At 49.4% G+C, this 25000-nt stretch overlaps 1 protein-coding gene across 2 annotated transcripts in view; it reads left to right on the forward strand.

Annotated features, from left to right (window-relative positions):
* ABCC4 (ATP binding cassette subfamily C member 4 (PEL blood group)) overlaps positions 1-25000 on the forward strand; it is a 287341-nt gene that overhangs the window by 39085 nt on the left and 223256 nt on the right. For both annotated transcript variants that reach the window (XM_062194025.1, XM_062194026.1), the window contains exons 2-3: positions 14167-14277; positions 14863-14983. In XM_062194025.1, coding sequence (XP_062050009.1) covers positions 14167-14277; positions 14863-14983 — 232 coding nt within the window. The remainder of the gene's footprint in view (positions 1-14166; positions 14278-14862; positions 14984-25000) is intronic.

Below are 25000 nucleotides of genomic sequence, written 5' to 3' on the forward strand. Positions count from 1 at the left end.
AGTAAATCTAGCTATGAAATTATAATTAAGCTCTTATTTTGGCTATGCTACTATATTGGCTTATAGATAAGATTGTCCATAAATTTAAGCTGCTAAAATTAATCAAAGATATATTTTAATTCGTGTGACCTGAATCTCTGCATCATATGTTTTATACTTGTTGGTAGAAAGAAACTAAAAACATTTTATATGGTTGAGCTTAAGTTTAATGGTTAAACAAACTACACCATGTTAGATATTTAAGAGGTATTTCCAGATACATGATTCTTAAAATTTATAGAAGGCATTGGACCTTTGGTAAATGTTTTCTTAAGTTGTTATCTAATGGTTGAAACTGTTTGGTAAGTTTTCATGTGGTATTGCTATTGTCAGCAAGTGATCTGGGACTTGCTCCCCCATTTCTCTATTCTAAGCCCAATTTGTTCTTTCATTTTTCAATTCTTTTCAAGGTAGGAAACTAATTCTATTATGATGGAATCTGTAAGATGCACAATTTAATCTTTAGACCTTATAAAAGAGATGGCTAACATTTTTCCTTCCTTTTTAAACACAGAATGCTGTCTACTGGGTGCACATGCCACCTTTTGTTTATCTGCCCATCTGTTGATGGACTCTTAAGTTGCTTCTTTTTTTTTTTTTTTAAAGATTTATTTATTTATTTGAAAGTCAGAGTTGCAGAGAAAGAGAGGTGGGGGGGGGGGGTCTTCTATCCGCTAGTTTACTCCCCAATTGGCTGCAACGGCCGGAGCTGGGCCGATCAGAAGCCAGGAGCCAGGTGCTTCTTCCGGGTCTCCCACGTGGGTGCAGGGGCCCAAGGACTTGGGCCATCTTCTACTGCTTTCCCAGGCCACAGCAGAGAGCTGGATTGGAAGAAGAGCAGCCGGGTCTCGAACCGGCGCCCATATGGGATGCCGGCACTTCAGGCCAGGGCATTAACCTGCTGTGCCACAGCGCCGGCCCCAAGTTGCTTCTTCATCTGCCTTTTCTGAACGATGCCACTGCGAACATGGATGTAACTGGCTCTGCTGTTTCTTTATGAGTGACACAGAGTAGAATGGAAAGTGTCAGAGAAGCGTGCGGGAAATGTGGGCATTGTCAGCAGGTGTCTGAGTTTTGGAAATTGGGATTTTTAGGGACAACTTCCTCAATGTGTGTGGCTCTATTATAGAAGAATAATGTGTGTTACTCCAAATGTGTGTGCTCCTGTCATCTTGTCTGTGGACTTTTAACTGGTGACCACAGACCTAAGGTTATGTACCAGGCAATTTTTTTTACTTTAATTAAAGAGAGAGAGGGAGAGAGAAGGAGAGAGAGAGAGGCTGCACACTATCATCTGCTGGTTTACTCCCCAAATGCTTGCAATGGCCTGGGTGGGGCCAGGTGAGAGGCAGACGCTGGGAACTCAGTCCAGGTGTCCCATGTGGGTGGCAGGAGCCCAAGTGTTTGAACCATCACCTACTCTCTTCCAGGGTACACATTAGCAGGAAGCTGGAGTCGTGAGCTAGAGCCAATATCCAGCTTGAACAGGTGCTCTGATACTGAATGCTGCGGTGCAGGTGGCGACTTGACTTCTTGTAGCACAAGCCTGGCCCCCGTGCAGGGATTTTTGGTGACTGCCATCTAGATTTCCATGGTCCCACGGCAGGGGAGGTTTTCCAGAGGGAGAATCAGAGAAGACTGGTGCAGAATCTAGAGTTGAAGCAAGGGTTAGGTCAGGTAAGAGAAGGGACAGGAATGGTCATTCCTTGCTGGTTGAGGGTGCAGAGCAATCCAGCTACTTTGGGAGGCAGTTCTTACGAAGCTAAACATACTCTTCGTGTGCAATCCAGCATGCTCTTTGGTATTTACGTGAATGAATTTAAAGCTTGAGTTCACACAAGTACCTGCACACAGGTGATAATAGCAGCTTTGTTCCTAATTGCCCAAACCTGGCAGCAACCGATAGGTCCTTTAGTTGGTGAATGGATACGTGGTAGATCCAGACAATAGAAGAGTATTCCATGATAAAAAGGAATACATTAGCTGTGAAGCCACGACGAGATGTGGAAGAATGTTAAACACATAGGAATGTTACCTCGTCAAAGGAGCCAGCCTGGAAAAGCTGCGTGATACGTGATTCCAACGTCCAGCTCCACATCTGACTTTCTGGAGAAGGCCACACTCTGCACACAGTAAAAAGACGAGGATTTGCCAGGAGTGAGGTGTGAGGAAAAGGATGAGTGAGTGGAACACAGAGGGGTTTTAGGGCACCAAGAATACTCTGTATGATGCTGTAATCAAAGATGTGTGTCATTATACTGTCCACACGCACTGAGAATGAACCCTAATGTGAGTTGTGGACTTTGAGTGACAATGATGTCAGTGTAGCTTCATCAGTTGTAACAAGTGGATACCCTGGGGGCCGGTGCTATGGCTCACTTCGTTAATCCTCCGCCTGCGGCACTGGCATCCCATATGGGCACCGGGTTCTAGTCCCGGTTGCTCCTCTTCCAGTCCAGCTCTCTGCTGTGGCCCGGGAGGGCAGTAGAGGATGGCCCAGTGCCTGGGCCCCTGCACCTGCATGGGAGACCAGGAGGAAGCACCTGGCTCCTGGCTTAAGATCGGCGCAGCGCCAGCGGTAGCAGCCGTTTGGGGGCTGAACCAACGGGAAGGAAGACCTTTCTCTCTGTGTCTCTCTCTCTCACTGTCTAACTCTGCCTGTCAAATAATAATAATAAAAAAACGACAATACAAAACAAGTGGACACCCTGGCAGGGGACATTGATTGTGGGGGAGGCTGTAGGTCTGTAGGGGCAGATGGCACCTGTATCTCTCTACCTTTTGCTCAGTTTTTCTGGGTACCCATAACTGCTCTAAATTATTAAAATTGAAAACAAAACAGAACAGCAGCAACAAAAGGATCGGAAAGGAGTAGAGGCTGACAGGGTGGGGAGGGAGCAGGAGAATCAAGGTGTGTTCAGGGGATAAGGAGACAGCCAGGCTGGCAGTGAGGAAGGGCTCTCGTTGGGACAGATGGACTTTGCCACGGGCGAAGCCAGTTCGAGCTACTGTAAAAACGTAGGCACGCACAGAGGCGATGCCTGGATGCAGGGCACGGCTCTGCAGGCTGCATGGGATTGCATGTCTCCTAAGTTGACGTAGATGCACAGACGTTGATTTCAGCCTTGAGTGAGACCCCTTTTGATTGAATAAATATCGATTGCATATTCACATGCATGTAGTTCTGCTTCCAGAATAGTTCCTTGACCCAAGTAAACTCTCTTCTCATCTGTGCTTCTCGGTGTACAAATCAAAACGAGCAGCACCAGATGCTTGCTTGCTCCTTTGTCTTGTAAGGCCTCCTCAGCTTGGAAGCAAAGGCCACGCTTTCCCTTGAGGGGGCTGAGGTTTTGCTTTAGTTTGGTTTTAGTTGCTATGATGAAGTGTCCGAGGCTGGGACTTTCTAAGGGAAAGAAGTTTATTTACTCCTGGTCTGGGAGGGTCAAGTGTGTGGCCCTGGCCTTGGCTCATGTATGGTGAGGACCTCGTGGTAGATGCCTTCCCAGGGGCAGTGTGCTTGAGAGGGAAGTAATCCCATGGTGGAACAGGAAGCCAGGGTGAGGGGAACCGCCAGGCTTGCTTTTTTTTTTTTTTTTAAAAGATTTATTTGAAAGTCTGAGTCACACATAGAAAGAAGGAGGGTCAGAGAGAGAGAGAGAGAGTATTCCATCCTCTGGTTCATTCCCCAGTTGGCCACAATGGCCTTCGGAGCTGTGCCGATGGGAAGCCAGGAGCCAGGAGTTTCTTCCGGGTCTCCCATGCAGGTGCAGGGGCCCAAGCACTTGGGCCATCTTCTACTGCTTTCCAAGGCTACAGCAGAGAGCTGGACTGGAAGAGGAGCAGCTGAGTCTCGACCCAGCGCCCACACGGGATGACGGCACTGCAGGTGTCGGCTTTACCCGCTATGCCACAGCACCGGCCCCAGGCTTGCTCTTTTTATTTATTTATTTATTTATTTCTTATTTATTTATTTATTTTTGACAGGCAGAGTGGACAGTGAGAGAAACAGAGAGAAAGATCTTCCTTTTGCTGTTGGTTCACCCTCCAATGGCCACCACGGCTGGTGCGCTGCGGCTGGCGCACCGCGCTGATCCTATGGCAGGAGCCAGGTGCTTCTCCTGGTCTCCCATGCGGGTGCAGGGCCCAAGCACTTGGCCATCCTCCACTGCACTCCCGGGCCACAGCAGAGAGCTGGCCTAGAAGAGGGGCAACCGGGACAGAATCCGACGCCTCGACTGGGACTAGAACCCGGTGTGCTGGCGCCGCAGGCGGAGGATTAGCCTGTTGAGCCGTGGCGCCAGCCGTGGCTTCCTCTTTTTATAACAGCTCTCTGGTTTGGGGGGACTCCCAGGGAAACTAGAGCAGCTTGTTCAAGGGCAGTGCCTGCAGTGACCTGAGGACCTCCCACTGGACCCCATCTCTTTGTTTTTTATTATTTAAAAAAAAATTTATTTGAGAAGTAGAGTTACACAGAGAGAGAGAGAGGTCTTCCATTGTTGGTTCACTGTCTAAATGGCCACAATGGCTGGAGCTGCGCTGATCTGAAGCCAGGAGCCAGGAGCTTCTCCTGGGTCTTCCATGCAGGTGCAGGGGCCCAAGTCCTTGGGCCATTCTCCACCACTTCCTCAAGCCGTAGGAAAGAGCTAGATTGAAAGAAGAGCAGCTGGGACACTAGCCAATGTCCCTGTGGGATGCCAGTGCCGCAGGCGGAGGCTTAACTATGCCACAGTGCCGGCCCCTGGCCCCTACCTCTTGAAGACCCCACCTCCTCTTCACCACACTGGGGACCAAGCTGCAGCACGTGAGTGCTTGAGGGACACACGGACACCATGTCCAAGCCGGGGCAGCTTTATTATTTGGAAGAAAGCGTTTGCTCTGCATGGGTACTAACGGGAGAGTTTTCGGGGGTGACACCCGTGGGTCAGCAGGGATGTGGTGGCAGTTGATCTCTCCTGAAATGACTAGAGGAGGGCATTGTTTGTGAGGTCCTTTACTCAGTAATGGCACGGGAGGGTGCTTTGATCCGTCACAGCCGTGCGAGGTGGCAGCAGAAATGGTGCCTTAAATGGGATTCCGTGCTTTATTCTGTCAGTTTAGCCAACCACAGCGGTTGGCTGTCGAGTGGGACAAAGGGTTGGGAAGAGGTGATGAGCAGTCAAGGGGCGTGGTGAAGAAGGGCAGGGCGTGGATTGGCTGGAGGAGGAACAGGGAGATGAGAAGGCTGGGCACAAAGCAGAGAAGGCTCCGGAACTCTGTGCTTGGCCATCTGGGGCGCCCACTGCTCGGGAGGACTTCACGGAGCCTGGGGCAGAGAGCCTGAACAGGACGTGTACTGACGCTTCATTCATCTTGACATAGAAAGGACAGGCAAGTAGCTGAAGCAGTGAGGGATGAGAAAATGGGTTTTGAGCACGTTTTAGGCATGGAGAAGCCTCACTCAGGAGTCAGGAAAGAAGATGACAGCGTGCTAGTAGCTAGCCGTGTGTCGTTTGGTCTGCTGTGGGCCGCTGCAGGTACGCCAGGGTGGCCACCTGTGCTGAGATAGCGCGTGCGCCGTGTGAGCGTTGTGATCACATGCTGAATTGATTCCAGCAATGTCTGTGCCTGGGAGAACATGACCTTCAGGGCATGGAGAGTGGGGAGGAGGTTGAAGGAATCAGGTGCATGGGGCCCTTCTTGCAGCCAGGCCTGGAAACGTTGTTAGGTGGGTGGCAGTGGTGAACTTGAGGGGTTTGGTTCTTTTCCGTTTTGCTCCCTGGGCATGCAGGTTTGTGATTGAGTTGAATTTCTGGGATGATAGAGGAGAAGCAGTGGGCTGGCAGGGGGCTGGCAGTGGGCTACCCCTCCTCACCCCACCCAGAGCTAGGAAATGCACAGTTGCCTACATTTATCTCTTACCACATTCTTGAAACACATTTGCAGATTCCAGGCTGAGAACTGGTGGCTTTGGGATACTTTACTATTACTTGATATTTATTTCCTGCCGCTTAGCATTGTTGTGTTTGATGCTATAGTAATGTTTGTTTTAAATTTTTATTTCTTTTCATTATGTTTGAAAGAGAGACATGAGGAGAGGCCTCTCATCTGCTGGCTCATTCCCTAAATACCCCCAGTACTTAGGGCTGGACCTGGGACTCAATCAGGGTTTCTCGCCTGAGTGACAGGGACCCAAGCACTAGAGCTAGCACCTCCTGCCTCTCCGGGTGTACGTTAGCAGGAAGTTGGACTGGAAGCAGAATAGCCAGGACTTGAACTAGGCACCTCAGTATGGACTGTGGGCACCCCAAGTAGCTGCCCAAACGCTGCACCGCCTGTCCACCACTATAATGGGCTTTGTAGGTTAATACCACAAGTAGGGACTTGTAGAGGATGTATTCTTTCATAGGAGGCATATGACAAAGCTGAGTGTCTTCCACATGCCTGGCATGTTCTAGGTGTCTGCATTGCAGCAAACAACACAGAAAATGTGTTTGCTGTCCTTGGGAGCAAACATCATTAGAAAAACAAGTGGTGATTGGTGCTGTGGCATGGCAGGCTAAGCCTCTGCCTGCAGTGCTGACATCCCATATGGGCGCTGGTTTGAGACCCAGCTGCTCCATTCTGATCCAGCTCTCTGCTATGGCCTGGGAAAGCAGTAGAAGATGACACACATGCTTGGATCCCTGCCACCCACATGGGGGATCTGGAAAAAGTTCCTGGTCCTGGCTTCACATTGGCCCAGCTCTAGCCTTTGAGGCCATTTAGGGAGTGAACCAGTGGGTGGAAGACCTCCCTCTCTGCCTCTGCCTCTCTATAACTCTGCCTTTCAAATAAATAAATAAATCTTAAAAAAAAAAAAAAAGCAGCATGTGGTAGCCTTTAAATGGTGCCTCCTTGGAGGACCAGGGCCATAGTTTCTGGGTATACTTGAAGGTGAGAATGACAGATTGGCTGTTGGGTTAGAGATGTGATATTAGGGAAACAAAGGAGGGAATGACCTTGAGAGGTTTTTTTTAAATGTGTGAGCAGTGGGGAAGCTATTATTGCTGTTAACTGGTAGGGAAGAGACTGTGGGAGGAACAGGATTTTGAGGAGGCAAAAGTGTGCTATTTGGACAGCTCTCAGTTTGAGGCGCCTGTCAGATACCCACGAGGAGGCCATGTTGAACCTGTAGTCAGTTAGATGGGTCACGGGCACTTTATGTCCCCTTTGGCACTAGATATTGTCTTTTAGCAAAATAGCAACTGTCGTTCTGCAAATGATTACATACATACAAAGATGTCGAAAGCATATCAGGATTGGATTTAGAGAAAAACACATAATGCCGTTTGAGAAGTTCCTTTTGTATTGCCACATGGAAAGTGAAACTTTATCTCATTCTGTTTATAAAAACCCCATTTCTACCAAAACTCACTGGAAGAACGCTTGTGTTTATTGCATCTCTATGGAGACTCGTCTGTGAAGATGTACCGTTCCAACGGCACCGGCTCTGCCGAGAGGGGTGGGGAGAGGAGACAGCTGGCTGTGTGTGCTAACCTTTGTACTTGTGGCGAGTGGGAAAGGGCTTCTCAGGCATTTTCCTTGGAAACACCAGTAGAAATTCAATGAGGGGGGCCAGCGCTGTGGCATAGTTGGTAAACTTGCCGCCTGCAGTGCTGGCATCCCATAGGGATGCTGGGCCAGGCTGAAGCCAGGAGCCTGGAGTTTCTTCTGGGTCTCCCATGTGGGTGCAGAGGCCTAAGGACTTGGGCCATCTGTTGCTGCTTTCTCAGTGCATTAGCAGGGAGCTGGATCAGAAGTGGAATAGCCGAGACTTGAACCAGTGCCTAAATGGGATGCTGGCACTGTAGGCTTTACTTGCTACTCCAAAGTTATCCTCTTTAAACCACATCAATAAGTCACTATTAAACACTTTTTGAATTCTTGACAAAGAAAAAAATCACCAACAATAAAGAAATCATCAAAACTCTGTAAGTAGGAACTGGCCCTGGGGTATAGTAGGCTAAGCCTCTAGCCATTGTGCAGGTATCCCATATGGGTGCTGGTTCGTATCCCAGCTACTCCTCTTCCAATGCAGCTCTCTGCTTATGGCCTGGGAAAGCCATGAAAAATGGCTCAAGTGCTTGGGCCCCTGCACCCATGTGGGAGACCTGGAGGAAGCACCTGTTTCCTGGCTTCGGATTGGCCCAGCTCTGGCCATTACAGCAATTTGGGGAGTGAATCAAAAGATAAAAGATCTCTCTCTCTCTCTCTCTCTCTCTCTCTCTCTCTCTCTCTCTCATCTCTGTCTAACTCTGCCTCTCAAGCGAATAAGATCTATTAAAAAAAATCTTTCAGTAAGTTATGTGTAGGTGTCCGTCCTTCTGGAAGTGGTACGGACAAGACTCTGTGTTGGAGAACGTCTCCTTGGGCTTCTCCTCCATATCTCTGAGCTGCCAGCTTCCTGCGTTTGGACTGAGTTTGACTGTGTGCTGCTGTGCTTGCATGGAAGTGCACTGTTTTACATCAAATTGAGAAGTTTCTCGATGGCAAAAGAAACAGGAAAGTGAAGAGGCAACCGACAGAATAGGAGAAATTATTTGCAAACTATGCAACTGATAAAAGATTAATAACAAGAATCTACAAAGAGATCAAGAAACTCCACAGCAACAAACAACCCACTTAAGAGATGGGCCAAGGACCTTAATAGACATTTTTCAAAAGAGGAAATCCAAATGGCCAACAGACACATGAAAAAATGTTCAGGATCACTAGCCATCAGGGAAATGCAAATCAAAACCACAATGTGGTTTCACCTCACCCCGGTTAGAATGGCTTTCATAGAGAAATCAACAAATAACAAATGCTTGCAAGGATGTGGGGAAAAACGTACCCTAATCCACTCTTGGTGGGAATGTAAACTGGTATAGCCACTGTGGAAGATAGTTTGGAGATACCTCAGAAATCTGAATATAGTCCTACCACAAGACCCAGCTATCCCACTCCTCGGAATTTACCCAAGGGAAATTAAATTGGCAAATAAAAGAGCTGTCTGCACCTCCATGTTTATTGCAGCTCAATTCACAATAGCTAAAACATGGAATCAACCTAAATGCCCATCACTGGAAGACTGGATAAAGAAATTATGGGATATGTACTCTGGAATACTACACAGCGGTTAAAAAAATGAAATCCGGTCATTTGTAACAAAATGGAGGAATCTGGAAAACATCATACTGAGTGAAATAAGCCCTTCCCAAAGGGACAAATATCTTATATTCTCTCTGATCTGTGACAACTAACTGAGCACCTAAAAGGAAACCTGTAGAAGTGAAACTGACACTATGAGAAGCAATGACTTGATCAGCCCTTGTCCTGACTGTCAAGGAACAGTTATTTTATTCTTTTTACTATTTTCTTTTTGTACTTAATACCATTGGCTGAACTCTTCACTTAACACAGAATTATTCTTAGGTATTTAATTCCAATTGAAAATTGATCCCTGCTAAAAATAAGAGTGAGAATAAGAGAGGAAGGAGATGTACAGTTTGGCACACGTTCCCATGGACTTACACCTAAGGGTAAAGCTAAAAACTTGTCATGGGACTCCAAATCTCATTACATTGGCAGGTACCAATACCATCTTACTAGTTAAAGTGATTATTTTAAGTGCATAATTGATCATAAAGATAGGAATAAGTGTCAAAGGGATCACATAAATAAGACCAAGAGTCTGCTATCTACAATAGATAGAATTAAAAGGGGGGAGAATGGCTAGTGCCGTGGCTCACTAGGCTAATCCTCCACCTGCGGCGCCGGCATCCCGGGTTCTAGTCCTGGTTGGGGCACCAGGTACTAGTCCCGGTTGCTCCTCTTCCAGTCCAGCTCTCTGCTGTGGCCCAGGAAGGCAGTGGAGGATGGCCTAAGTGCTTGGGCCCTGTACCCGCATGGGAGACCAGGAAGAAGCACCTGGCTCCTGGCTTTGGATCGGCGCAGCACACCGGCCATGGCGGCAATTTGGGGGGTGAACCAATGGAAAGAAGAACTTTCTCTCTGTCTCTCTCTCTTTCTCTCTCTAACTCTGCCTGTCAAAAAAAAAGGGGGGAGGGAGAATGAATCAACATGGGAAGCAGGCCACACAGCAGACTCATAGAATGACAAACACCGTAAACAGCGCTCTGGCCTCAGAATCAACCCTTAAGGCATTTGGTTCTGGATAAAAATCCCATGAGAGCATTTCAGGCATGGAAAGCTGACACTGTAGCAAAAAATGGCCTACATGAAAGATCTCTTTGAATGATATCCCAGTGGAAAGAACGGGCCATCAAAGGAGGAGGTACCTTTAGGTACCTTTCTCTGAAGGGAGGAGAGAACTTCCACTGGGCTTATGGCCCTGTCTAAATAATGACAGTTTGTGGACTCAAATGGCTTCCATAGCCTTGGCAGCTCATGATAAGAGCCTTGGGTGACCACTGACTTTGTAAATAAGAGTGTCAATTGTTAAATCAGCAACAGGAATCACTATGCACTTGATCCCCATGGAGGACCTCTTTGAGTTGTACTATGCGAATTAATGGTAAAACTTCAAACAGTACTTTATACTTTGTGTGCCTGCATGGGTGCCAACTGTAAAATCTTTACCTAGTATAGAATTGATCTTCTGTATATAATTAAAAACTAATCTTAATGAAGAATGGAATGGGTGAGGGAGTAGGAGGTGGGATTGGAGTTGCGGGTGGGAGTGCAGGTATGGGGGGAAGAACCACTATATTCTAAAAGCTGTACCTATGAAATTTATATTTATTAAATAAAAGCTTTCTAAAAAAAAAAGGAGGTGTACTGTGGGTCATTGTCAAGGTCATCTACTGTGGGTCTGCTCCAGTGCATGCATTCCTTCAGTCACTGTTTACTGAGCATGTGTCACACACCGCCTCCAGTTGTATAAAGCTGATGCCACACTGTGGGTGAGCTGCGGGCCCTGGTTGGGCAGTTCTCAGAGCCATGCTGCTGCCCAGGCCTCTGCTGCCCTGAAAGCTGGGAAAGGAGAGAGGAGGACTATTGGGTTGATGAGTGGCTCATTTGCAGTGGTCTGCACTTGATGGCTTTTCCTCAGGGATGAATTGGAATCAATGTGCCGGTTGGCTGTCTCCATGTATGTATGATTCCTTAACATTGGATTGGTCTCCTGTCCCAGTAGCCTTACCATCAGATGGGACTTTGATACTGGGGCAGCTCCTTCAAGTCAAGTGCTCACTAACTTGTGGCATCTGGTAACAGAAGCTTTGAGTCCACGCTGATTCTAGATGCTGTAATTCAAGTGCAGTATCCCTCCTTCTAACAGTCTTCAATCTGATGAAAGTAACCCTGCAGCCTGTGGAAAGGACAGACCCATCAATGTCACCTTCCTTAGCTTTGTACCCCCAAGTCAGTATTATTTCCTGATTGAAAAAACTCTTCATTCTACAGATGCCAGTGAATTCCATTGTGTTGGTGTGTGTGTGTGCGTGCATGTTTGGCACAGGGTTAAGTCCGTACTTGGGATGCCACATCCCCAGTTTGGTTCATTTTCCCAGTTTGGCTCAGTTTCCCCATCCAGCTTCTTGCTAATGCACACCCTGGAAGGTAGCAAATGATGGCTCAAATATTTGGGTCCCTGCTACCCAGCTGGGAGATCCTAATTGAGTTCCAGGCTCCTGGCTTCAGATTTACCCAGTCTTGGCTATTGTAAGCATTTGAGGAGTGACCTAGCAGATGGAAGATCTCTTTCTGTCTGTCTCTCTGCTTTTCAAATAAATTGAAGGTAAGTTAAAAAATGTAAAAAGTTCTTGCTAAAACACATCGTATGATGGTCTACTGGAAGGAGCAGGTGTGAGATGTACAGGTGCTGCCTGGGAAACCACAGAAGCTGAGTCTGAGCTGGTGAGGTGACAGTCCCCTGGGAAGTTGTGGGGAAGAAAAGTAATCTGATGCTTGCTGTTCCCATTGGGAGAGTTAGGATTGCTAGGGGTCATCCACCAGGGGAAATGGAACTTTCCAGAATCCTAGAGTCAACCTGGATACCCCTGCAGTGTACACCCCCATCCTGGGCAGCCCTGTGGTAGGTCTCGGGTTAAGCTGTTTCGTCTATCAGTGCCATTAGCAGCTTGCTTTTGTTGTTTTATGTCATGTCTGATTGGCACACATTGTGCACATTTCATGGGGTGTTACAGGCTGCTTTCGGGGCCCAGATGTGAGTACTGGCTGCCGGGACTAGTGATACTCAAAGCTGTCCTGGTTGATCATCTCTCGAGCGCTGGAATGGGTCCTCTCCAGGTGTTCTCTTCATTGGCCTAAGGCCCATGCTGAGAGCCTCTAAGGGGGTTCCAGGTCACAGAACCAGGAAGTGGTTCCAGCGGAAATTGAAAGTGGGCTTTTCAGAGCAGGGACAACTCTGCAAGAGCTGATGCTCAGCATCTGAGTCCCAGGTACTCGTGGGCAAAACCGCTCAACAGGTTTCTCATCCGTCTGGATACTTTTTGGCTGTGGAAAGTAGTTGAAACCTGGACACTGGCAGAAGTGATGAGGTGCTGAACTTGAGGAAGGAGGAGGGGAGTGACCGAGGCCATGGGGACCCTGGGTCCTTAGCCCTGCTGCTGGCCCTGGAATCCTGTCTTCTGACCCCTGCATGAGGGCTCCCTGGAGGTGCCGGGCTCCTAGGGTTAGCCGGCCTGCAGCTCAGTTTCTGTTACTGCTTTCCTAATGATTCAGAGACATCATTTGCTCAACAAATATTCCCGGAATACTTGCGTTTTCCCCTATAAAGTGATGGAACCATCAGTCAGTAAGAGAAACGCGATCTCTGCCTTCCTGGGTTGTTGTCTGGCCTTGGAAATTTCCACACCCGGGCACGTCCAGTAGAACTGTTTACCTTTGGGCTCTCTCTGCACATTGATTGTTATCATTTCAATGATTTACACATACTCACAGACCTTTGGCTTTTTTTAATGAAAAATCTCAAAATATTTTAATACCATATTTTGAGGTCCCACAGTTACTGTTTTTTTTTTTTCACTTGTAGAAAGATAACTGGGGATGATGTCAATATCTTATTTTTATTTTTTTGTGTATTTTAATTTAAAAAAAATTTAATTAGTTTTTTAACAAAGTCTGTGTGCTTTGTAGATACAACTCTAAGGACATAATGATATTCACTCCCTCCTTCCTTCCTTTTTTCTTTTTCTTTTTTTCTTTTTTTTTTAGTTTTTGAGATAACATTAAATTTACATTACAGTAAAATGGCTTAACACTTCACAGAATAAGAAGTTTAACAAATAAATATCCCATTTTTCACTGGACTTTGATCTGCTGGTTTTAACTTCTGTTGATAATGTTCAATTGTGCCTTTTCTTCTATGGTTATTCAGTGGGTGCTGATTCATTGCTTTTATTATTTACTTGGATGTTAACTGGGATTCCTTCAAGCTGGCTCCTCTGTCCTTTGGACCCATCCTCATGATTTTTAAAAAAATATTTATTTGTTTATTTGAAAGTCAGAGTTAACAGAGATAGGGAGAGACAGACAGCGAGAGATATAGTCCATCCTCTGGTTTACTCCCCTAGATGGCCACAGTGACTAGGGCTGGGCCAGACCAAAGCCAGGAGCCAGGAGCTTCCTCTGGGTCTCCCATGTGAGTGCAGGGACCCAAACACTTGGGCCATCTTCTGCTGCTTCTCCCAAGCCATCACAGGGAGAGATGGGAAGTGGAGTAGCCATGACTTGAACTGGCGCCCATATAGGATGCCAGCATCACAGGTGGCAGCTTTACCTGCTACGCCACATTGTTGGCCCCGTGATTTCTTATTTTACCTTGCAAGATGCCTGGCCTGCCTTGTGTGTTCTCTGCTCCAGCCTTGGAATCAGCCATTTCTTCAAGGAACCTTGATTCTTTGCCCCAGGGGAAGGGGGTAGAAGAGTCTAGAAATTAAAACCGGGGTACTATAATGGGGTGTCATTGCTTCTAGGGCTGGTTGGTGGATAGAGCTAATATGGCTGTGTGTGTGCATAAGCACATATTTTATATTTTCTGTAGCTGTCAATTTAAACCACAGGTGTTTTTACAAAACCCACAGACTCTGTCTACACTAATGGGTAGTTTTGGATGTATGTCACCCTCCTTTTCCTTTTTAACAGGTGGCTGAACCCCTTGTTCAAAATCGGTCATAAACGGAGGCTGGAGGAGGATGACATGTATTCAGTGCTTCCGGAAGACCGCTCCAAGCACCTTGGAGAAGAGTTGCAAGGGTAAGAGAGGCAGTGAGGAGCAGGGTGTAAGGGCTGAGGCTTGCTGTGTGTGGCTCGCGCTTGGGGCTGGGTGTGCTGTCCTGGGTCCCTTGCCTTCCATCTGGAACCCTAGCAGTCCTCTCTCCCCGAGCACCGTCCCAGATTTAGCCTGTCCTGGTGGCCGGGGCGAAACCTGAGTCTCTTTATACCTTTCTAGAAATGGAGGAAGCAGTGGCCCAGGCCCAGGCTGCCTGGGTCATCTCTGACATGGTATCGCTCGAGGAGGCCATTGGGCTTGTCTGTGCCAGTGTCTGCCTGCATTCTGGGGCTACGGAAGGTGCTGTGGATCCAGCAAGCTTGGCAGCACCTAGTTCCCCACGGAGGCTTTTCCCCTCAAGGCCTGTTTTTCCTGGTGCTGCAGATTGCAATGGCCTTTCTTTCAGGAACCCTATCAGCATTTAGCCAGCCCTTTCGGGGGGCAGCGCAGAATGCCCTGTAGTAACCACCCTCTGTCACCGGGCCACCCACACCTGCCCCGTTTTCCCACGGGGCAGGATATCTGCTTCTTGATCGAACTCTTAGTTTGTATTTTTTTTCTCGTTGTAGGTACTGGGATAAAGAAGTTCTGGCAGCCGAGAACGAGGCACAGGCACCTTCTTTGACAAAAGCAATCATAAAGTGTTACTGGAAGTCGTATCTGGTTTTGGGGATTTTTACGTTGATTGAGGTAAAAGCTCTGATATGCAGTGAGTTGGTTGGGCATGGAGCAAACCTTGCACTGTGGCTCAGGATTAAGATGAGTGGGGACTGGAGGTGAGGAGCGGCCGGCCAGGTGCGTTCTGAGAGTATTGGAAGGTCTGAGGATGGAGGCACAGGTGGTTCTGCTGCTGTATTTATCTTTAGCATGGAGAGGTTCTTACAGGACTGGAGTTCAAGGTCATGACTGTTTCTGTCAGTGTTGGGAGAGGAGAGCCCTGCAGAGAGAGGCTTGCTTTCTTTTTCTTTTTCTTTTCTTTCTTTTTTTTTTTTTAAGATTTATTTATTTATTTGAAAGAGTTATATAGAGATAGGAGAGGCAGAGACATCCCCCAGTTCATTCCCCAGGTTCATTCCCCAGTTGGCCGCAATGGCTGGAGCTGCGCTGATCCAAAGCCAGCAGCCAAGAACTTCTTCCAGTTCTCCCACGTGGGTGTAGGGGCCCAAGGACTTTGGCCATCTTCTACTGCTTTCCCAGGCCACAGCAGAGAGCTGGATCAGAAGTGGAGCAGCTGGGACTCAGGCCGGCGCCCATATGGGATACTGTCACTGCAGCTGGCGGCTTTACCCGCTGTGCCATCGCACTGGCCCTGAGAGAGGTTTTCTGTACCATAAGTGTAGCCAAGCCTAAGAGTCATCCTGGATCACCTGGGGGTTCCACCACCTCAAGGAGATGTGCCCTGTGGTTTGGAGGAAGCAAATGTGATCAGAGCCAAGAACAATAGAAGACATTTACAGGTGCTCAACAAATAATTGTTCACTTAGCCCAGCCAGATCTGATAAATGCCTTCCCTCTCCCTTCTCAGGGAAACAGAATGCAGGACCCTGAGCCTGGGCTGCTCTGGCGCCCCCGAGACTGGAGTGCCCAGGTGGTGTCCCCTGCCCTATAGGCCTGGTGCTGAGACCAGGACTCCCTGGTGCAGGAGGTCTCATTTCCCTGTGGAGCCCAGTGACTTCCTGCCGAGCCCACCCTAGTTTCTTGTCCTCAGTTACTGAGTAAAAGAGTTTTGATAGCTTTGTGGCAGAGAGCCTGGAAGTGAATGGTCCCTGGAAAACCCACAGCAGAAAGCCGTGGCTTCTTTTACTTTGAAGAGCCCCTCTCCAGGTCCTCCAGCAAGGGACACCGGGCCAGGTGGCCTGCACCTGTTCTCATCTGTGTCCTGCTGAAAGAGATGCTGAAAATCTGGCCGTGTGGCCTGGACCCCTCGTGGGACCTTAGTGCCACCTGAGGGCCCTGGTGGTCCTGCTTGTGTGTGAGGGCAGTGGGGACGGAAGTTACTGTGAAAGGGTGATGTTAGGTGGAGAGTAGAGTTGTCAAAAGTGCATCATCTTGGGGGCGAGACAGGTGGGTGCGAGGGAAGGTGTAGCTCCGGTGTAGCCTTTTCTGTGCACGTTGAGGACTCTCACAGCAGCAGAGAGGTTGGTCAGTGAGCTCTGCTCTACCGCTGGAGAACACTGCCATGTGTGTGTGTGTGTGTTCGGGGTGTTTGCAGGTGACAGGTACCTGGATGGCCTTGGAGATTGACCTCTCTGGTGACAAAGGTGAAGGATGTGTTGGGCAGTGTGCCAGATAGTGAGGGCTCTCTGAGAGGGTCCTTCCCACTACCTGGATGCTGCCTTGGCCTTGCGAAGGGCAGGTGGAGATGTAGGCCAGGGTGCAGGAGTCTCTCAGGACCCCCACTGTGCACTGCCACCAGTCCGTCTGTGACCTTTGCCAGGGTGCCCCGGTGATGGACTTTCTTCACGGTCATACTAGGTCTCAGAAACAAATCGAGCTATAAGCCAATGTTGCCGTGGCTCGCGTGTGTATGATTTCCTGGCCAAATGTGATTTTGCAACCTCAGCGAGCAGAGCTCTCTAGGATTCCTGAGTGCCCGTGGCCCCTGCCAGGTGTCAGCTGGGGTGTGGGCAGGAGCGTGTGGCCTCAGAGTGGCCTCATGCGGCTGCTGGGTCATCTCGAGCAGGTCTCTCTCTGCTGTCATGGTTCTCTAGTTTGTCTTTGGAGCCAGATGCTTAAGAAATTGGAAAGAGGGTGGACTATGGGGCTGGGTTTGAACTGGGCTTTTGGCTGCTCTTGCTGTCATGGAGTGGGGGGTCTCTACACCCCAGGGGGTGGCCAGATCCCTTTTCATAGTGAGCTGCAGGTCTTCTCGTGGGAGAAGTAGACACAGAGGGAGAGACCGCCAAGGTTGGGCTTCCTCCTGAGAGAGGACAGTCCCTCCCCTGGTGCTGGAGTGTTGATGTGACAGATGCCTCTCCCTGAAAATACTTACTGCTGTGTGTGTGTGTGTGGGGGGTCCACGAAGGCCAGAGCTGGAGGAAGCTAAATACAGTTGCAAGTGACAAAATCGTGGCCTCTTTTGGAAGGTTGGGTTTTGGGCAATCATGGCAGAAAAGGGGGAGACAGAGCACCCGGCCAGTGTGGGGATTCCTATTCACTGGCGGCAGTAGAAGCAGCAGGGGCATATACTCAGCAGCAGTAGTAGCACCCCTTAGAAGTGGTAATACTCTGGCCGGCGCCGTGGCTCACTAGGCTAATCCTCTGCCTGTGGCGCAGGCACACCGGGTTCTAGTCCCGGTCAGGGCGCTGGATTCTGTCCCAGTTGCCCCTCTTCCAGGCCAGCTCTCTGCTGTGGCCCGGGAGTGCAGTGGAGGATGGCCCAAGTGCTTGGACCCTGCACCCCATGGGAAACCAGGAGAAGCACCTGGCTCCTGCCTTCGGATCAGGATGTGCGCCAGCCGCAGCGGCCATTGGAGGGTGAACCAACGGCAAAGGAAGACCTTTCTCTCTGTCTCTCTCTCTCACTATCCACTCTGCCTGTCAAAAAAAAAAAAAAAAAAAGAAGTGGTAGTACTCATACTTGTAGCAGTTAGAGCAGCAGCAGCATTATTAGGGGCTCATACTCAGAGTCACAGCAGTAGCAGTTAGTCATAGCAGTACTGTTCAGAGGTAGTACCAATAGCAACATACTCATACTCAGTAGTGATGGTGCTAGTACTCAGTACTGACAGTACTTCTTAATATTGCTGGTAGCAACGGCATTGGTAGGAGCTGATAGAGTAGTTCCAGTAGTAGTAATAGAAATAGTAATAGTAATACCAGTAACAACAGTGGTAGTAGTATTTGAACTAATAGTAAGTACTTGAAATATTATATCATACAATATTACTTTAATACCTTTGGCTGACTCAGCAAGGTGGAAGTGATTTGTGTTCCTCCTGCTTTCTGAAAGAGGACGTGAATGCCAGGTGGGTACCCAGTATGCCCAGGGCCACACGGAATGGAAAAGACAGAGATCAGCCTGGAATGCTCTGATCACGAGCCCATCCATCTCTTGGCTACGGTCCCTCAGCACCATGGAGGTGCATCTTCAGAACTTGTGCACCTGCTTCTTGGGCTTGGTCTGGGGATACTGGGTTGGACTGAAGGGTGTCCTGAAGCAGTGGAACATCAATGCCAGGAGTCAGACTGGGGATTGAAGATTAGGGTAGAGTCCAGGTTACCCTGTGCCCTGGGGCCAGAGAGTCACTGGCGAGGCTGCAGAGTGGCCAAGGCCTTCAGCTTGACCAGGAGCCCTGTGGGAATCCAGCTCCTCCATTGCCCAAATGGTGACCCAAATTCTTAAACGTCCAGGCCTCTAAGACCCCTTGCTGGTCTTGGATGGTGACGACACCTGGACTCCAGTGCACTGGGCAGAGGCTGAGTTCTGTTTCCCTGGTTTCCCGCTGAGCTGGGGCATCTCTGAGCTTTAGACACCTTTGACCTAAGGTGGGAAGTTAAGTGTGCATCTGCTTGGCGAGGCTGAGGGCCCAGATCAGTCACTAGCCTGGGTTGGGTTGGTGGTGGGGGCAGCTCTTTGGTTTTGGGGTCTGACACACCTTGCCAGGCCTCTGGTGTTGGCGTGGCAGACTGGCTTCTGATGTGCAGCGTGGCCTGTGCTGGGGTGTGCTTTGTGCGCACTTGGAATTTGGCAGTATAGAATGAGACAGCGGCTGAGTGTTCCCCACGTGAGCGTAATGACAGTGAATGCTGCCTATTTGAGCTCTGTGGCTTTAACTTAACAGCTGGAAGAACTTTTAGTTCTGATGCAGTGATGTTCAAGGGAGCTACAAGGCATCAAAGGCATCAACTCAACTAGAAGTAAATGGTCTTATGTTTTTTTTTTTTTTTTCTTTTTTGGGTCTGGCAAAAAAAGCCTGAATTCCAACATGAATGCTTTTGTCTTAGACATGTTTGTGACAGTCTGCTGCTTTGGAGAAATGAGGGAGGAGTAATTTCTAGCTGAGGTGCAGTTTTGGGTTTTCCGTCATCAACGCTGGTTACTGGTCAGATGGAACGAGCACTGGTTATGTGGGTGATTGACTGGAGCGGCTTCCCGTGTGATCTTGCGTCTGTATCCTACCTGCTGGTCTTTAGGGTTAGATGGCGGAAGAGCTGCACTCTGCCTGGTGTTGTCAAAGGTGGATGTTTCCTGTGTCCTTTCCCATTCATCTGGCAAACAGAACCCCTGTGCCGCGTGCCCCAGACTCCTGCACTGGGTACTGCTACCCAGCCAAGATGCGAGCAGGACCTGCGGTTGCTAATATCAGTGACACCAGCAAGGAGAGGCAAGGATGCTTTGAGGCTGAAATTTCTTTTTGTTTTTAAAGATTTATTTATTTGAGAGTCAGAATTTCAGAGAGAGGAGAGAGACATAGAGATTTTCCATCTGTTGGTTCACTCCCCAAATGCTTGCAGTGGCCTGGGCTGGGCCAGGCTGAAGCCAGGAGCCAGGAGCTTCATCCAGGTCTGCCACATGGGTATAGCAGCCCAAGCCCTTGAGTCATCTTTTGCCTTCCACTGCATATTAGCAAGGAGCTGGATTGGAAGTGGAGCAGCTGGGACTTGAACCAGCGCCCACCTGGGCTGCCTATATTGCAGGCAGCATCTTAATCCACTATCCCACAATTCTGGCCCGAGATTGGAATTTCAAAGCCGTGCAGACCTCGCCCTGTGAGAACCAGGACTGATCGTCACGTTTGGAGAAACAGTGGCCAGTGGTGCTCTTGCAAGGCAAATGGTCGTTAGAGCGCAGCGGCGCACCGGCTGCCAGCCCACTGTCCCCTGTGCACCGCTAAAGCAAGTCCCCACACTCCCAGAGTCCTCATGGAGCAGCTTGCGGGAAACGTGGCCAAACCATGAGACCCAGGCTGCTTGCCCACATCACCCTTTGCCTTGAGACCGGAGCTGCCTTGCCCTGTGGAGTGTGAAGTTAGGGACATCAAAGGAGCCCAGTGTGGGCTTGCCCACTCCTTCCCCAAGTACGGAAGCGTGGCGGGCTAGGTCCTGTGTTCTTGACCCTTGGCAAAGGGCCTGCTCAGCCACCAGCCTGGTCCATTGCCTTGGCTTTTGCCCAAGGCTGCATTGCCTCTGGTTGGCCCTGGTCCAGGTAGAAGCTGTAGAAGGCTACTTGGAGGCCAGTAGTTGTGTCAATAGCAGGGAGTGAACTCCTCCCAGAGTTGCAGTATATGCTCAGGGCTGATTTCCTGAGACCCCTGCAGGGGCTTCCAAGTGCCCCTCCCCCAAGGGTCCCTCAAGCCAGGAGGCCAAGTTGTAGCTACTCGAGTAGCTACCTGTGGGTCCCTGAGAAGACACTGGGTGAGGGAGGTGGACGAAGCATGGAGAGCAGAGTGGGAACTGCAGGGCCTGCCGAGCACTGTGGGGTCTTGGGCACCCTGTGTTTTAATATTCTCAGAGATGACTCCGAATTGTAAGGGTCACTGCTTTTAAATCCATTTGCTTTATAAAGTCAGGGGAGTGGGTGATCATTTGGAAAAGTTTGTATCTGGGACTGGGAGTTCAGTGAAGGTTAAGCTGCCCTGGGAGACACCCACAATCCCACGTCCTTGGGTTGCTTGGTTCAAGCCCCAGCTCCTGCTTATGCGCACATGAGAGGTGCACCTGCTAATGGCAGGTGCTTGGGTCCCTGCCACCCATGTGGGAGACCTGGATGGAGCTCCTGGACTCAGCCTGGCTTAGACCTGGTTGTTATAGGCATTTAGGGATTGAACCAGTGGATGGCAGATCTGTCTCCTTTCAAATAATTGAAAATAAGCAAATAAAAGATTTTTAACAATGCTTGTATCCATAATGGTTAAAGTAAAAAAGACACTTTTAAAAAGTGAAACTTTTTTTTAAAAAAAAGATTTATTTTATTTGAAAGAGTTACACAGAGAGAGAGAGAGAGAGAGAGAGAGGTCTTCTACCTGCTGGTTCACTCCCCAGATGGGCACAATGGCCAGAGCTGCGCCGATCCAAAGCCAGGAGCCAGGAGCTTCTTCCTAGTCTCTTACGTGGGTGCAGGGGCCCAAGGAACTTGGGCCATCTTGTACTGCTTTCCCAGGCCATAGCAGAGAGCTGGATCAGAAGTGGAGCAGCTGGGACTCGTTCCAGCGCCCCTATGGGATGCTGGCACTGCAGGCAGCAGCTTTACCCGCTACACCACAATGCCGGTCCCTAAAAAGCAAAACTTGTAAAAATCTTTCTGGAAAGCTTGGCTTCTCACTCTGCCATGGTGGTCTGCCAGCAGCGAAGAGATGTTACAGAGCCTTTTTGAAAACTAGCCTCTTGTCTGTTACAAATGGGCTGGGTATTTTCCCAGGACTCTCGGCCGATGAACATAATCGCAGCCCACACTTGGCATCCATGCTCTGGCTTCAAGCTCCTTGGGTGGTCCCAGGGTGCCTCCCTGGCTGTGGGGCGCAGGAGGGGATGGGCGTGCTTAGGGTCATGCGGCTCGCAGGTGTCCAGCTGGCTTTCGAAGCAGGGTGTTCTGCTGCGCAGGTCATCCTGCCCTGCCACTGGCATCCTGCCGGGCCACTCCTAGGAGGCACAGAGCCCAGAGGACTGAGTATTTAGAACCCTGGTTCCGTGCTGGAATCGAGGGCCGGGCTCCACCAGAAGTTTTCTTTCTTGGGTTTTAAAGAGCATCTTGAAAACACAAAAGTAGAACAGGGTAATAATTGCCCCTCTCCCCGAAGCCGGCTTCAGGACTTACCAGCCTGGTCACCTGGAGCCCACTTCTCTTTGGAGCGGTTCCTGCACATTGAATCATCTGATTGGTAAACATTTTAGGATATATCTATAACAGACAAGGAGTCCTTTCCCCGTGTCCTTATAATACCCTGAGCCTGGACATAAATGCCAAGCTTTCAGTATCAGCAGTGTCTGTCCAGCGCTCTCACCACGTTGTCTTACTGTCTTTTAAAAGTTTGAATCAGTGTTCAAATAGGGTGGGTCTGGTTGATTATAGTTTGTATGGGTTTCTTGCCTGTTTTCCTCTCACTTTTCCCTCTGTTATTTTAAAAACATTTCGAATTGTTTACTTTCATTTTATTCGAAAAGCAGAGAGGTAGAGACAAAGAGAGGCCTTCCATCTACTGGTTCCCTCCCCAGGTGCCAGCAGTAGCTGGGGCTGGTGCAGGGGCCAGGAGTTCAATCCGGGCTCACACATGGGTGTAGGAGAACCAAGCATTTGAGCCGTCGCCTGCTGCCTACGAAGGTGCACATTAACAGGAAGCTGGAATCAGAGTCAGGACCTGAACCCCCGTACTCTGCTAAGATATGTAGGCATCCCAATCAGTGTACTAAATACCCATCCCTCCTTTTTTCTTCTTAGAGGGAATTTTAAAAAAAATTCTACTCCTTCCTTTCATATTGTGAATGAGTCCTTTTTCCTTTAAAATTTTTTTTAAACATCTTTTTTTTTTTTTTTTTTTTTGAAAGGCAGAGTTACAGAGAGAGAGGAGGAGAGACAAAGACAGAGATCTTCCATCCACTGGTTCACTCCCCAAGTGGCTGTGATGGCTGAGGCTGGACCAGGCTGAAGCCAGGAGCCTGGAGCTTCATGGAAGGCAGTGTGGTTGCATTTAGCAGGAGGCTGGAGTCAGATGTTGAAGCCAGGTACCAACCCAGGCACCTTGAAAATGAGACACAGGCATCTGAACTACTAGAGGAAACACCCGCGCCAGGCAGGTTTTGAAGAAGTCACCATCACCTATTCCCCAAGACAGAAATTAAAAATCCTAGCCAATGAGTCAGGAGGCAGAGGGAAAGCAACTTTTGTCACCACAGCTACAGGCAGGGAAACAGCAAGGCACCTTGGGCCACACCAGGCAGAGGAGCCTTCCTTGTTTCTGTGTCACTCCTTCCCATAGCCGGCTGCTTCCCTCCAAAACCCTGGAAGGGCGCTTCCCTCCTCCCCACCAGACACTCCTTGCAAATCCAAGTCGCCAAAAGTAAACACCATTTCCTCTGGCTTCTCAGAGACAAACGCCAAAAGTCTGGAAGTCTTTCAAGAACTTGACTCCCAGACGAGCTTTTCCTTTCAAGCAACCCCTCCGTATGAACACAGGCGTGGTAAACACGTGACAGGTTTGCCTTTGGGAGCTGTTCTCTATTTCAAGTGAGGAGCCCATGCACCAGGCAGAGGGATAATGAAAAAGAAAGAAAAAGAAAAGAGTCAACTTGCATCTTCTTGCCAACCAGACAGTGCCTGAGTAGGAGAGTCACTGAAGATGTCCCCTTCCCTGCCATGGCCATGATGCTAGATCCCTGTACTCTGTCCTGGTGCATGTGCACCCGCACACACGCATACCCACGCACACCCAGACTTCGCAGTGGCCGGAGCTGAGCCAATCCAAAGCCAGGAGCCAGGCGCTTCCTCCTGGTCTCCCATGTGGGTGCAGGGGCCCAAGGACTTGGTCCATCTCCCACTGCTTTGCCAGGCACATTAGCAGGGGGCTGGACTGGAAGTGGAGCAGCCGAATTTCCAACTGGATACCCACATGGGCAGAGGCTTGACCTGCTACGCCATAGTGCTGGCCCGTTAAATTTTTTTTAGTAAGTCCTTTCTGAACATTGGATTTTCCCTCCCATGTAGAGTGGAGGGTTTCAGTTTCCTCCTGGGGACCTCTGGATTCTGGGCTCTGCAGGGCTTTCCTGGGATGTGTGACATATGGCGGCCACCCTCATGAAGACCCTTCAGGGAACCAGGCAGGACTGTTGCCCCCGCAGGCTCCTGTGGGGATGGTTCTGCACTCTGGCTTCTCCCCAGGTGATGGGATTCAGATGGGGTGGGGTGGGGGCTGGGTCCTGTGTCTTGCTGAGCTCTCAGCCCCCTGCCCCCGCTTCACAGGGCAGTGGGCGGAGCTTCAGGGGAGCCGAGCTGACAAGTGCTGAGGCTGGCGTAGGGGACAGAGATGATCACCCTGTTCTAGTTGTGTGTTTCCGAGATGTTCTTTAAAACCTGAGGAAGAGTAAAGATGGTGAAGCCTGGCCCTCATGTCAAGCATGGAGCCAGGTTCTGAAGACTCGTCCTCACGTGCAGCCAAGAGGACCTGGGTTCCCAGAGGACCCAGCGCTCACGTCTCTGGGATCTTGATGGTTGTGAGTTGTCCAGATTCGCTGTGTTTCTTCATTGGTTTTTTTTTGTTTTGTTTTGTTTTGTTTTTGGACAGGCAGAGTGGACAGAGAGAGAGGGAGAGAGAGGAAGGTCTTCCTTTTTACTGTTGGTTCACCTTCCAATAGCTGCCGCCGGCGCATCGCGCTGATCCAAAGGCAGGAGCCAGGTGCTTCTCCTGGTCTCCCATAGGGTGCAGGGTCCAAGCACTTGGGCCATCCCCCCCTGCCCTCCCTGGCCATAGCAGAGAGCTGGCCTGGAAGAGGGGCAACCGGGACAGAATCCGGCGCCCCGACCGGGACTAGAACCTGGTGTGCTGGTGCCGCAGGTGGAGGATTAGCCTAGTGAGCCTCGGTGCCGACCTCTTCATTGTTTTTGATCTGTCTCAGCTCAACTTCTGTTCCCTGCTCCCTCGCTGCTTTTCTAAAATTGACCGCATGTTCATTTTCCCTACAAGTTCATTCTTTTCTGCTTGTATTTTTCATGGCAGCATGTTTTTCTTTGACAGCTTGTTTCTTTCTTTCTTTTTTTTTTTTTTAAACAGGCAG

Source organism: Lepus europaeus, chromosome 6, assembly GCF_033115175.1.
Source record: "Lepus europaeus isolate LE1 chromosome 6, mLepTim1.pri, whole genome shotgun sequence".
Classification (NCBI taxonomy): Eukaryota; Metazoa; Chordata; class Mammalia; order Lagomorpha; family Leporidae; genus Lepus; species Lepus europaeus.